The 13939-nt window shown below is 47.4% G+C and overlaps 1 protein-coding gene across 2 annotated transcripts in view; it reads left to right on the top strand.

Annotated features, from left to right (window-relative positions):
- Positions 1-13939, top strand: part of LOC146206688 (coiled-coil domain-containing protein 186-like) — a 101110-nt gene that overhangs the window by 2922 nt on the left and 84249 nt on the right. For both annotated transcript variants that reach the window (XM_084591482.1, XM_084591481.1), the window contains exon 2: positions 1104-1998. In XM_084591482.1, the coding sequence (XP_084447608.1) occupies positions 1133-1998 (866 nt within the window). In that variant the 5' untranslated portion in view covers positions 1104-1132. The remainder of the gene's footprint in view (positions 1-1103; positions 1999-13939) is intronic.

The following is a 13939-nucleotide window of genomic DNA, read 5'->3' as shown; positions in this document are numbered from 1 at the left end:
CATGTTCCCCAATTCACTGTCCTTCACAGAAGTGTAAAGCCAGAATTTTATAATAACAGAGCACAGTCGCGAGCTCACCATCAAGGAATATAAGACAAAAAGATAGTGTTGTTTCACATTTGGCCAAGCATTGGGAGCACTGCACATGCTACTCCAAACCTGCTGCTATGTATTCGAGCATGCTATGAAGCAGGAGCAAAGCCTCAGAGACTATAAAACAGCAGCTTTCTTTAAAGCTTCACAGGAACCTAAATGTAATTCTCGTTTTTGTTATATTTAGAATCACCTGGTAGGCATTTATATTTTGGAATGTTAAAGCATTTTATTCATCTTTGTGATGCTGGTTTGGTTTGTGGGGTTTAACGTCCCAAAGCGACTAAGGCTATGAGAGACGCCGTAGTGGAGGACTCCGGAAATTTCGACCACCTGGGGTTCTTTAACGTGCACTGACATCGCACAGCACACGGACGCCACTCCGTTTCGCCTCCATCGAAACGCAGCCGCCGAAGTCTGGTTCGAACCCCGGTACTCCGGTACAGTAGTCGGGCGTCTTACCAATGCACCACCCCGGCGGGGCTCTTTGTGATGCAGATATCATAAATACTATATAAAAAAAAAAGGGCGTTGGTACAGACCCTTCAAAAAACTCTATAAGTCGCCTTTTCTGCATAGCAAAAACACCTTTACCATAGCGGTGCAGCTCCTCATTGGGGCAAAAGTTGGGTGCAGCACTGAACATGTCTATTTCGAGCATTATGTCATGCATGAACCTGGTGAGCAGCATTCCTTCACAATTGCAATGCGGTGGGGGGGGATAAATGGTACCTGTGAGGCATTAGCTTGGCAGAGGTGCTCGTTCGTGATGGCAACACGAGGGCGTGCAGGAAATGAACGCAGCAATTATTGTCACAATAACCATCTCCTGCACTGCACTCAATTTCTGCCCCCAAAACAAGCTTGGCCATCATGGTGAAGGGATTTTTGCTGCACAGAGAAGCTGACTTCTAGACTTTTGCAAAGGTCCATAGTTATTACGTTGAACACATAACTTACTGTTGCTCTAGCACTTGGTATTGTGTTTGTATATCTATTTTTATTTTCAGGGCTAAAATGGAAATGAAGACTGCTTGCCATGGAGTCTTCCATGTTAGATGGGGCTGCGGATGCCAGCATTGACAGCACTCAGGCTGCCGAACCCTGTCCTAAAAGCAGCAGCATTGCATGTACAGCTCAGCTGCTGCCTTTGGAGCATGCAAGTCATCTTGTAGAGGAGCAGTCTCATCCTCAAAGCATCAGTGATAAGTTTGCTTCAGACTGTGTAGCAGTCACCAGCAGTGGGTCATGTCTAGTCAGCTTGTCTGAAGAAAGTGACAACGCCCCAGGATGCACGCAAGAAAGTCGAAGCTCCTTGTCACCGCAGAATTGCCAGTTGTCTGGTGCAGGCCCCTCATCTGCTGCTCAATGTCCGAACGATGCCTGCCAGGGGGACATTGCTATAGCCACCTCATTGCCAGCAGTCACAACACCAAATGCCCCTGCCTCAAGCAACCTTCGGAGTCATCCATCAGAGCTTGCAAAGTCTTCCAACAATGCAGATAGCCCAGTAAGAGAGAATGCTACCTCTGTTTATAGGGCTCTCTCTGCGCGCAGTGAAGACATGGATTGCCCCGCTGTTCTTCAGATCTCAAGCAGCCGGAGCTCGCCTGAAGTGCGGCTGTTTGTTGACCACTGTGCCAGCTCTGAATCAGACAGCTCTTCTAGGCACTGTGAAAGACTGGACAAAAAGAATGAGTCTCATAACTTGTGTCGCTACTCGTCGGACTCACATCTGCCACGCTGTGTTCGGACTCCCACAGAGCTATCATCCTGCAGCCAAGAGAGTGATGACAGTGATGCTTTGCTCTCAGAACTGGAATCTGAGCTGGAAGGAGTTGAAGGCCCGGAGTCTTCCAAGCTAGCATGGGGACTCCACAATGGCTCCCAAGCAGTGGCACTCAGGTAAAGTTACCCGATTTTCATGATTTCCTGGGAGCGTTTTGTTGGTACACATTGAGCTTGTTTGCTGTGGCCCTTGTGAGCAAATGACAGGCTATATTGCTATATCTTGTCTTGATACGTCTCATATGGGTTGCTTACTGTGTAAATTTCCTTCCATACATAGTTGCTGGCTTTAAAGGGACCACTAAATGCCATTTATTGAAACTAGAAAATGCACACGAGCAATAGGTATTCCATCAGTCCTGTTCGCAACACAAGAATTTTAAAACTAACTTCACTGACACCAATCATATCACAGATAGAAAATGATGCTCCTCCTTGCCCCCTCAACTCAATGCACACTGGCATGCAAGATAAAATGAAGTAAACTAGTCACGACGGCACCCCACTGCACCCCGTCCCACTTTATTTATTTATTAATACTGTTGGCTTGAAGCCATTACAGTGTGGTTACAACACAAGAAGTACATAATAGCAATGCTGCCATGCTCAAAAACAGGTCATGCAAGACAAGTGTGCAAGAAATGGCACAGGTACAAAGCAAGAAATACGAAATTCATCACAGTGTCATCATCCTTCTACAGCTGCAAGATAAAATAAGTACATACAACCAAGAACAAATGTACATTTTCAAAATGGACGTACCATCATTAAATTGCTAGCTACGTATTTCGAGCTGTATTTGCTGCTCTTTAGACTTTTTTCAATTCTGTCTATCTTGTTCTTTTTGAAGGGGTCCCACATGACGCTTGCATACTCTAATTATAGCCTCTGAGATCACCCCCCGTGCGCATTTCTCTCTGGCCGTTCCAATCGGCCGGAGAGAGCGTAAGTTGGAAAAGGGGCGTGGCATCGTCTTTTGCCGCGCCGCGGCGCTCGCCACCTATGCATCAAGTGTTCCGCCGCAGCTTGGCGCAAACTATAAAACACAAGTTTCCTCAGCTTGTGCTCGAACCACAGTCGAGCTGCTAGCTTTAAAATGCCACGGGCAAGACGGTAGCCAACAATTTCGCAATCATTAACATTCTAATAATATGAGACCCACATGTGCAAAATTAGTCGGCGCCTGCCCGAAGCTCAGCCTGCTCTGGTTCTCTCTGCTGCGTTTCCGTTTTTTTTTTTTTTGTCAGTGCATATATACGCATCATGCATTTTTAAGTTTATTAGCTCTCTATACACAGTATTTACGAGTGTGGCGACTTACATAAACATGCATCGCATGAATGCCATTCTATAAATGGTTCCGCCTCTAGCCACAGGATTATTGCCGACTTGAATGCATTTCACAATAGCTTTTTTTTTTTTTCTCGTGCGTTTTTAAAGCAGTCTTGGAAGATCGTAAGCACGCAAGTTTGATAGAGGTGAAGGGGAATCGTGGCACATTCAGGCCCCTCTGCCACCATATGAGTATATGCAAGGTTTTTGGAAGTGATCCCGTTAATAAACAGATCAGCATGTATGATTGAAAGTGAGGAAAAGCTATTATCTCGTTTGTAAACTAGCTGCTCATCATAGCATAAATGTGCGCAATTATCGCGTGAGTTGCAGCATCTTTCTTGTTTTCACTTGTTTGCATATGCTACAGACTGGATGCAATGTTATTTATTTTTTACTCCTATACCTATACACGCAGAGGGCCAAACCGAGCAAGTGGGTTCAAATAAATTGTGATTAGACTAGAATAGTGATGCAGGGCAGTGAATACGACTGTCATACACGCCTGTCAATCTATTTAGCAATTTTTCATTACACTTTCAATGATACACAAAACTTATAAGAACATTTCTGGCACTAAAGCTCCTCCTGTTGTAATGAGACTAGCCACTTTCTGAACTAAATTACGAGGCAAACACCGTGAGCAATTTAAAAAAAGACACGTTTCTTTATTTACAAAACTCATGAGGTGGACACAGAGAAAAACAAAGCACTGTCAAGAATTACACACAAACATTTCATTATTTACAAAGTTCAATTATTATTGTTATGATGATGACTACATGCGTAGTTCTCTATTCGCAAATCTAAAACTCGCCAGACTAAGCACGCAGCACCTATCTTGCTCAGAAGTTTTTTCTGGCAAGCTGCTCTATCAGTTACTGTTTTTCTTACGTTGACAAGTTATGGCCTAACGAACTTTTCTATGAATATCTTCGCCATGTCAGTGGCGTGAACCTTCCTTGCTGGGCAAATTAGAAGAGAGCACCTCTTGAATTAAGGCAATGTAAGCTCTGTAAGCCTCTTCAGTACCATTTTCTTTGGAACATGAGGCAGGTCAGGTCTTCCCTGGGCCTGGAGGAATCGACAAACTTACATTTGGCTGGGGCACGTGTCGATTGGAACGGCCGGAGAGAAGCGTGCGTGCGAGGATGATCTCTGAAGCCATGCTCTAATTTCGTTTTTCTGGGAGCGAGTTTCAACTTGCGTGTCAAGTACAAGACCTATTTTTTAGCTGAACAGCTTATGTTATTTATGTGTGCTTTCCAGCTGAGATCATCAGATAATGTTACCCCTAAGTACTTAAAAGTGATTTACATGGCTTATAGGCTTACCAAGAGAATAGACATTTTTATTCTCCTATTGGCCGTCTCCTATCTACAGCTGAACAAAATTACTCCATCGTAGAAAGGGAGTGCCCAGCGCTTGTTCGGGCCTATACAAAATTCCGCCCTTATTTGTTTGGCCGACCCTTTACTGTCATCACGGGCCACCTTGCCTTGTTCTGGCTTCAAAGACCCTACTGGTCACTTGGGGCGCTGGGCGTTATGATTACTAGAGTGCACCTTTTCTGTCGTTTACAAGTCATAAATGGCTTCACCAAGATACAGGCTGCTTGTCTCATCATCCCATCGGTTCTCTTAGCATCTTGTCTTTATCGTCCTTTTCCCACATTGGCAAAGAACAGCGCTTGGATTGTACACTGTGTTCGCTCGTTGACTGCCTGACTACCTGCCACTCTGATCCTACCCTAGCCATGTTCGTGCTCAAAGGAGATGCACTATACTGCCGCAATATGTCATTCCCCAACATCTGCACTCTACCATACTCGAGCAGCCTCGTTATGCTTCCACAGCTGGACGCTTTGGTGTTATCCACACACGTGACAGCGTGCACCGCCGTTCCTACTGGCCGGGCCTCTACTGCTCTGTCCAGCACTACATGGCCACCCGTAGCATTTTAGTTGGAGATGCGGGGTACGTTCATCCCTCCTCATCTTGTCCTGAAGTTTCGGCACCCTGCGTCTGCTTCTGTTGACAGCATGTTCATAGAATGCATCGCCTGGCTTTTCCCCAACCTGCCAGACCCGACGCGACCTCACCATTTTTCTGTCCTGACCACAAGACACTACGAAAGAGAGACGCAGCCAAATGATCCCACTGATCCGAGAGGCCAATCAGAAGACCCCACCGACCCAAGATGCTGCCATATATGAGGACATTACCCCTGCCCATGCCATGTGGTGCGTGCCTGGGCCTCAGCGATTGGATTTTGGTGACGTGTGGCCCGAAAGCTCCCTGGGCCAGGCTTCATCTGGTGATCATCATGATGGCAAGCCGTTCTCTTTCTTCTCTTCTATCTTCACACATCAAGTCAGCCCATCCTCATGTTATGCATTTGATCGTTGTCGACATTCTTCCTTGCCCACGATAGGGACGATCGCTCGGTGGCCCCGGGTTGTGTTATGGATGAGGAAGGAAAAGCAGACAGTGGCATGGGCAGGAGCACTTGCGCTAGGCCTACCGACTTTCATTAAACTCGTCTGTCATCGCCATCACTCGTGTTCTCTTCTGTGTGTTCACTGGCTTGCCACCTTGTAACAATATAACTGAGGAAAAGGATGGGGCCTAGCACGGAGCTCTGAGGGACACCTGAAGTGGCCAGTGAAATTCTCGGATTTTACGCTGTTTACTTCTACAAACTGTGTTCTTACTAGATATGATTTAACTCATTTGATCATTTTAATCTTAATACTGAGACTGAGCAGCTTATCTAGCAGAACAGTGTGTGGAACTCAGTCGGAACATTTTTGAAAAATCAAAGCAAATGGCACCTGACTGACCTTTCTCATTAAGCACGCTGGAAAAATAACGTACAGTTTCATTAAGTTATGCAACTGTTGACAGTTTCTCGCAAACACTGCTTTGATTAGGAACAAAGGTACTAGCGTTCTCAAAATAATTAAACTTTGGATATAACATGTTCCATAATCTTGTAGCATGTGAAAGTAGTTGAAATAGGCCTGTAAATTTTGATACGGTGTCTGTCAGCGGACTTGTAGACTGGAATAACCCTGGCAGTTAGCCAATCAAATGCCAAGTGGTCCTGCTCCAGGGATGCCTTAAATATGATACAGAGATACTTGGGTACCCACTCTGCATATTGTTTAAATATTCATTTGAGATACCATCAGGACCAGCCAAATGTTTTACATCTAGGTTAAGCAGTAGCACAAATATTCTTCCCTCCTCCATGAAAACAACTTCTGGTTTAGTGAGCTCCTCAGTGGGCCTCATGGCAAGGTCAGCAGAGTGTGGCACCGGTGGAGAAAGTGCAGAATGGAAGTATTCATTATATAGCTCAGCAGTATTCATACAGTCGTTAATTGCATTGTCGTTGACGTGTTGCGGTTTTTCGTGTGATGGAGCAAGGTAACGCCAAAATCGCGAAGGCGAATTTAACGCTTGCGAGTAAAAGTGTTCTTTTGCAGTCAGGAGTGCATGCTTTAGGCTTGAGATCAAGCTGCGAGGGCTCTGTTTATTCCCTTCTTTGTTCTTTCTTCTGCGTCTTAATTTTCATTTAAACTTAATGATATTGCGGTTAATCCAGAGATTGCGCTTTTTTACTGTCCAATTTAATTTTTGCATGAATCTTTTTTTTAGACAGAAGTTGATGCATTCTTAAATTTATTCGTTAAGATGTTGACGTAAGCCACTTAATCGAACGAGTACAAAGATATTTTAAAATTGTCCAATATGCTCACATCATCTGCATTAGAATAATCTCTTATACAGATAGTTCGTATTTTAGAACTCTTTGCCAGCAAGCCTTCTTTTATCAAACTAAAAGCAACTTATGATCGGAAAACCCATATTTGACTGACACGTTATGGTCAGTTATGTTGCTTGATATAAATACAAGGTCAAGTAAGGATTCCGAGGAAGGTGTACGTCTAGTGTCTTCACAAACTATTTGTGTGAGGTCGTAATTGAGTGCAGTGTAACATTTGTTGCATCCACTTCAAGATTGCTCCAATTATTCCCAGTGAGAGTGTGCACCCAGAAAGCCCAGTTGACAACAACTGGATAGGGGCACATGGAGAGATGTCGTCCTAGTCAGCTGCAAGCGGTCACCAGGTGCACTTGTTAAATATTGTTTGTAAATTATAGGCTCCACGCAGAGCTTTTAAATTTGACTTGAAGACTCACAAAGTCCACCTCTATGAAATTCTTGCATTGCAATAACACAATTACCGTTTCAGGGGCCCTTTAAGTTTAGCGTAATTCATTGGCTATGCTTGTAAGCCTTGAGATTCAGTAGTGAAACTGTTGCCATGGGCACAAATGTGTTATTGCTGTTTTCATATTTTCTTGTAGAACAGCTGTCAAGCCTACACAATTATCTCGCTCTTCTTTTAATAATGTAGGAATACATTTAATGGCTACATTTTTAATGTTCTTGTCCATCTCTCTCTGTCTACACCGCAAATAAACAAGTCAGCTTCACAATATAAATTCAAAAACTAGTCAGAAGTTCTCGGATTGGTGCCAAATTTCATAGGAAGGTTTCTGTAAACTAAGGAAAGTATTTGAACTCTAAAGAAATATTTGTTAGTTTGGACGTGGCGGAAATTGAACCATGCCCTTCATATTGCAAAATGGTTGCGCTGCCCATTAGGTCACTAAGGCTCGTTGATTCAAGCTGAACAAAAGTAGTCCTGCTGAATGCATAATGCCAATGGTATTGACCTGATAATGCAATGTTCAGTCAGCACTTTAAGGAGCACTTTAAGGGACTAAAACCACAATTTTCACCAAAAAAAAATTGTGTTCTTAAATTTTTGTAGTTTTGGGTTGTGCATGCATTAAAGAAACTCCTCATTAGTTTTGTTTGTCATCTGCGCAGTAGAAAAACTAAAATTGTGAAGAAGAAGATGAGCCCTTTTTGCTGGACGCTGATGAAGAGGAAGCAGTCTGTGGAATTGTGATCGCGCAGATCATCGTGCTGGTTTAATCATCGTGCGCTTCCTTGCCGACCTCGACGCCGTCCTCGACGTATAGATTAAACCTTCTCTTACACTTGGTGGAGGTGGAACCTGATACCCTTGCCTCACGCTGGAGCTTTGCACCCGTGCGCTACCGGTAATTCACATGGCCGAGGACGAACACCCACCAACCGCCCCGATGACCCCGCCGGTCGTCTGCTCTGGCTCCTTACGCCAGCGAGACCCTGCGCTTTTCAGTGGGACAGACGACACCGACTGTGACGACTGGCTTGCTTCCTACGAGCGAGTGAGTTCTTACAATAAGTGGGACGATTGTAAGAACTCACTCAAAGTTCAAAGCTCAAAGTTAACGAACGTTATCATTTATTTGACTGGAGTCACCAACCTGTGGTATTGTAACCATGAAGCCGAAATCGCGAATTGGGACTCATTTAAGGCGAACCTTACCACCGTATTTGGTCGCCCTACTGTACGCAAGCTCCGCGCCGAACAACGCTTGCACGATCGAACACAGCGGCTCAGCGAGGCGTTTACCAGCTACATTGAAGATGTGCTCCACCTATGCAGTCGCGTAAACGCCCAGATGCCCGAGGCACAAAAGATCAAGCACATCCTGAAAGGCATCAAATATGACACCTTTCTCATGTTAACATCCCGGGATTTGACAACTGTTGCACAAGTTGTCAACCTTTGTCAAAGCTACGATGAGTTGCGCAAGCAGCGACTCCTCCCTCGACAGCCTTCCGCCCCTGTGGAATCACTTTCTGGTCTCTCCGCTACATTGAGACCTCATCGCTGCTGCAGCAGCTCAAAGATTTCATCCGAGAGAAAGTTGCTCGCCAAATATCACTATTGCCCACAAACTGCGAGCTTTCCTGCAATTTGGCGCCCCTTCAACAGGTCATCGCCGACCGCGTAGCGGACGCCCTTCCCCCTGTCCATCCGCCAGCGCCCATTCCTCAGCCCGCACTAGCCATTGAGACCCTCGCATACGTGGACGTCACTCCACCTGTCGCTGCACCAATGACATGCGCCCCCACTCCCGTCGCACCACTGACGTACGCTGCGGTCGCTGCCCGACCACGGCCACCTAGCTACCCTGTGGTGTACGCTACGCCTCCAGCGCCTGTACAGGAATTTCTTCAGGCGCCACAGCCTTTCGTTCCGCCTCGTCCGCAGCGACGCAATCCATGGCGAACAAGTGATAACCGTCCCATTTGTTATTCTTGTGGATGTGCTGGCCATATTGCCAGATACTGCCGAAATCGCACTCCCGATGGTTTTCTATCGCGGCGAACATCAGCTTCCTGGCAGCCTACCCGGGATCAGTACGCAGCCGCCGAGATTCATCTGCAGGTTCCGTTGCGAATGATCATACTACCTTTTCTCCTCACCGCTCAATCTCGCCGCGTCGCTGCTCCCTATCTCCTCTGCGCCGGCGTCCCAATCTTGCGCAAGAGGAAAACTGAATGCCGCAGTTCCTGAGGCGAGAACTGCGCAACGAGCGAACTGTAAAAGGCCTCACGTATCTCCTGCAAACCTGCTTGAAGTTTCTGTTGAGGGTGTTATAGTACTGGCTCTGGTCAACACCGGCGCTGCTGTTTCTGCCATGGCTGCAAGTCTTTGCCGTTCATTGCGCAAACTGACGACACCTATTTCAGGATTCTCGCTATGCACGGCAAGTGCCCAGCCTGTAGAGCCTATAGCGGTGTGCACCGCTCGAGTCATCATTCAAGAAGTTTTGTACGCAATAGAGTTCATAGTTTTGCCTTCCTGCTCTCATGATCTTACCTTGGGTTGGGATTTTCTGTCGCGTCATAATGCGGTGATCAACTGTGCACGTGCCGAACTGGAGTTTTTTGCGCTAGACGAACCGTCGCCGGACGTTCCTTTTCCCAAAGTCCTCGTTGCCGAAGATACTGATCTCCCTGCGTGCTCTTTCATTCTTGTGCCCACCGCTTGTGCTTTTTCCGGCCATACTGATGTACTTTTCATCCCATCGCCTATCTTTCTAAGCCGCAAAAATCTTCTCCTGCCGTACGCCGTACTTTCTGTGTCAGCTGGCCTCACCGCGCTCTAAATTTGTAATCCGTTCTTATTTCCCATATCCCTGCGTCGCGGTGAATGCCTCGGCACCATCCAGTTCATTGATTATATTCTCCCTGGTGACGCAACACCCGCTTCACAGCCCGCTGACTTGGCTGCACTCACACCGCCTGTTCTTGCGCTGGACCAGTCTTCTGCCGACGTTTTCCTCCGCTCCATCGATGCCAGTCTTCCTGAACCTCAACGCTCTGAACTTCTCTGCGCTGCTTCATCAGTTCCGTTCTTCATTCGACTCTCACCAGCCTGCTTTGAGCCGCACATCAACTGTTGCCCACCACATTGACACCGGTTCCCATGCTCCTCTGCGTCAGCGCCCCTATCGAGTGTCGGCCACCGAGCGCCGAGTTATTGATGACCAAGTTCACACAATGTTACAGAATGGAGTGATTGAGCCTTCTAATAGTCCCTGGTCTTCCCCTGCTGTCCTAGTGCGGAAGAAAGACTGTTCTATTCGCTTCTGCATTGACTACCGTCGCCTAAACAAAATCACGAGGAAAGACGTCTACCCTCTTCCGCGCATAGATGATGCATTGGACTGCTTACAAGGTGCTGAACTCTTTTCTTCGCGCGATTTACGATCCGGTTACTGGCAGGTGCCCATGGCTGCGTAAGATCACCCTAAAACCGCGTTTGTCACCTCCGATGGCCTCTTTGTTCGGTCTCTGCAATGCTCCTGCTACATTCGAGCGTATGATGGATACAATTCTGCGTGGCCTAAAGTGGAAGACGTGCCTCTGTTACCTTGACGACATCGTGGTGTTCTCGCCAGACTTTGCGACCCACCTCTCTCGACTGAAGCAAGTCTTGACATGTCTTGCGAACGCCGGTCTGCAGCTCAACTTGAAGTGTCGTTTCGCTGCTCGTGAGCTGACCATTTTGGGCCACGTTGTGTCCAAAGATGGTATCCGTCCTGATCCCGCCAAACTTCGAGCTGTGACTGCATTCCCGAAACCTACTACCACCAAGCAACTAAGGAGTTTTTGGGGTTTGTGCTCATACTTTCGGCGTTTTATACGGAACTTTGCTTCCATTGTCGCTCCGCTGACTGAGCTCCTCGGCAATAACTCAGACATTTCGCTGTGGTCACCAGCATGCGACAACGCCTACAACACCTTGCGCCGCCTTCTCACAGGCCCGCCCATCCTGCGCCATTTTGACCCCCAGGCGCCAACCGAAGTGCACGCAGACGCGAGTGGTGTCGGCCTCGGAGCTGTGCTTGCTCAGCGCCCCTCTGGCTTCGGTGAATACGTAGTCGCTTACGCCAGCCGTACTCTCACCAAAGCCGAAGTGAACTACTCTGTAACGGAAAAGGAGTGCTTAGCCATTGTCTGGGCAATCACAAAGTTTCGCCCTTACCTTGACGGCCGTTCTTTTGACGTAGTCACGGACCATCATGCCCTATGCTGGCTTTCATCGCTCAAGGATTCATCCGGCCGCTTGGCACGGTGGGCTCTGCGTTTGCAAGAATACGATATCCGCGTTATTTACCGATCTGGACGCAAACATACAGACGCCGACGCTTTATCTCGCTCACCGCTTCCAGCCGACCTTGCCAGTCTCTCCGTCTTAGACTCCGTGGCATCTTCGATCGACGTCAGTGACATGCCTGCCGAACAATGGAAGGATCCATGGATCGCCTCTCTTATTGACTACCTTTCAAACCAATCAGCGATTACCCCTTCACGCGCCCTTCGCTGCCAAGCTTCCCACTATGAGATTCGGGAAAACCTCCTTTACCGGCGCAACTACAACTCAAGTGGACGGAAATGGCTCCTCATGATTCCGCGCCATTTATGGACTCAAATATGTACAGCTTTTCATGCCGATCCACAGTGCGGACACGCCGGAGTTTTCAAGACGTACACACGAATCCGTCTTCGTTACTATTGGCGCGGTATGTACAACTCGGTTCTCGGGTACGTTCGATCGTGCCCGACGTGACAACGCCGCAAACCTGCCTCTCTCCGTTCGGCTGGTGAGTTACAGCCTCTCACATGCCCGCTTAGACCCTTCGACCGCATTGGAATTAACCTATATGGCCCTCTTCCGTACACACCCGATGGCAATCGCTGGGTCATTGTCGCCGTCGACCACCTGACGCGATATGCCGAAACCGCCGCGCTCCCAGCTGCAACAGCCCGAGATGTGGCTGGTTTCTTATTGAAGAACTTTATTCTCCATCACGGTGCTCCTCGTGAATTGCTCAGCGACAGAGGCCGTGCTTTCTTATCCGAAGTCGTTCAAGCCCTGCTCGATCAGTGCAAAATCATTCACCGGACTTGCACTGCTTACCACCCACAAACAAGCGGCCTTGTTGAACGATTTAATCGCACCCTCGGCGACATGCTCGCGAAGTACGTCGTATCCAACCACACGAACTGGGACATTGTCCTTCCTTATATCACCTATGTGTACAATACTGCTACGCAATCTAGCACGAGTTTCTCTCCATTCTTTTTGCTTTACGGTCGGCATCCATCTGCTCCCCTTGATACTGTCCTCCCCTACAACCCTGATCCATCAGAATACACTACAGTGACAGAAGCTGCCAAGTATGCCGCAGAATGCCACCAGATTGCCCGCACGTTTACGACCGACTCTCAGTGGCGCCAAAAATATCGCCATGACACTGATCAGGAGAATGCACCACACTTTGAGCCCGGCTCACTTGTGTGGCTATGGGTTCCATCCGGTAGCCCCGGTCTTTCCGCAAAGCTGATCTCAAAGTATCACGGGCCCTACCGTGTCGTCGAGCGCACTTCACCAGTGAACTATATTGTTGAGCCGCTTACGCCATCTTCGGATTTGCGACGCCGTGGCCGCGAGACTGTACATGTGCAGCGTCTTAAGCCGTTCTACGATCCAATTGTACCTTCGTCCCCTTAAGTCGCCAGGATGGCTCCTTTTTCTCTGGGCGGCATTGTGAAGAAGATGAGCCCTTTTTGCTGGACACTGATGAAGAGGAAGCATTCTGTGGAATTGTGATCGCGCAGATCATCGTGCTGGTTTGATCATCGTGCGCTTCCTTGCCGACCTCGACGTATAGATTAAACCTTCTCTTACAAAATTAATATTTTTGCGAGATGGGGTGCACTCATCACCAAAAGAGTCTATGAACGCTGATTTCAAGACATAGCCGCATAGCAAGCAAGAAACTGAACGCGGAGTATATGATATGGTTAGAAAGCTTGATTTCCATGCTGTTTAGCCAAAATAGACCTGTATTGAGAGAACAGCAGACAGCTGAAAAGAAAAACAGAAAAAGAAGGGAAATTTTGGGCAGAGGCAAGAGCAGATTGGCTGGTAAACCGAAATAGAAGCTTGAATTGACTAAAACGCAGCACGTAACCTTTGAACATTGTTTTCACAACACTGGGAGCCTGCCTAACCAAAATGCACGACAAGCTGGTGGTAGAATATGGAGCCTAGGCATAGACGAAGAGGCACGCCCAGCAAATAAACAAAAAAAAAAGCATATCACGAGTGCGGACAAGGGCACTGGACAGCTGTAAAGCCGAAAAAAAAAAAAGAGGCAACTTGAAGCAATCGCCACAAATCAGTGTCGTGTTGAAAAGGGCGGCCTAACATATGCACTAGGGCCACTCTGATTTATTA

This window comes from Amblyomma maculatum, chromosome 1 (genome assembly GCF_055883805.1).
Source record: "Amblyomma maculatum isolate TAMU_Amacu chromosome 1, ASM5588380v1, whole genome shotgun sequence".
NCBI lineage: Eukaryota > Metazoa > Arthropoda > Arachnida > Ixodida > Ixodidae > Amblyomma > Amblyomma maculatum.
This window is presented reverse-complemented; position numbering and strand designations above follow the sequence as displayed.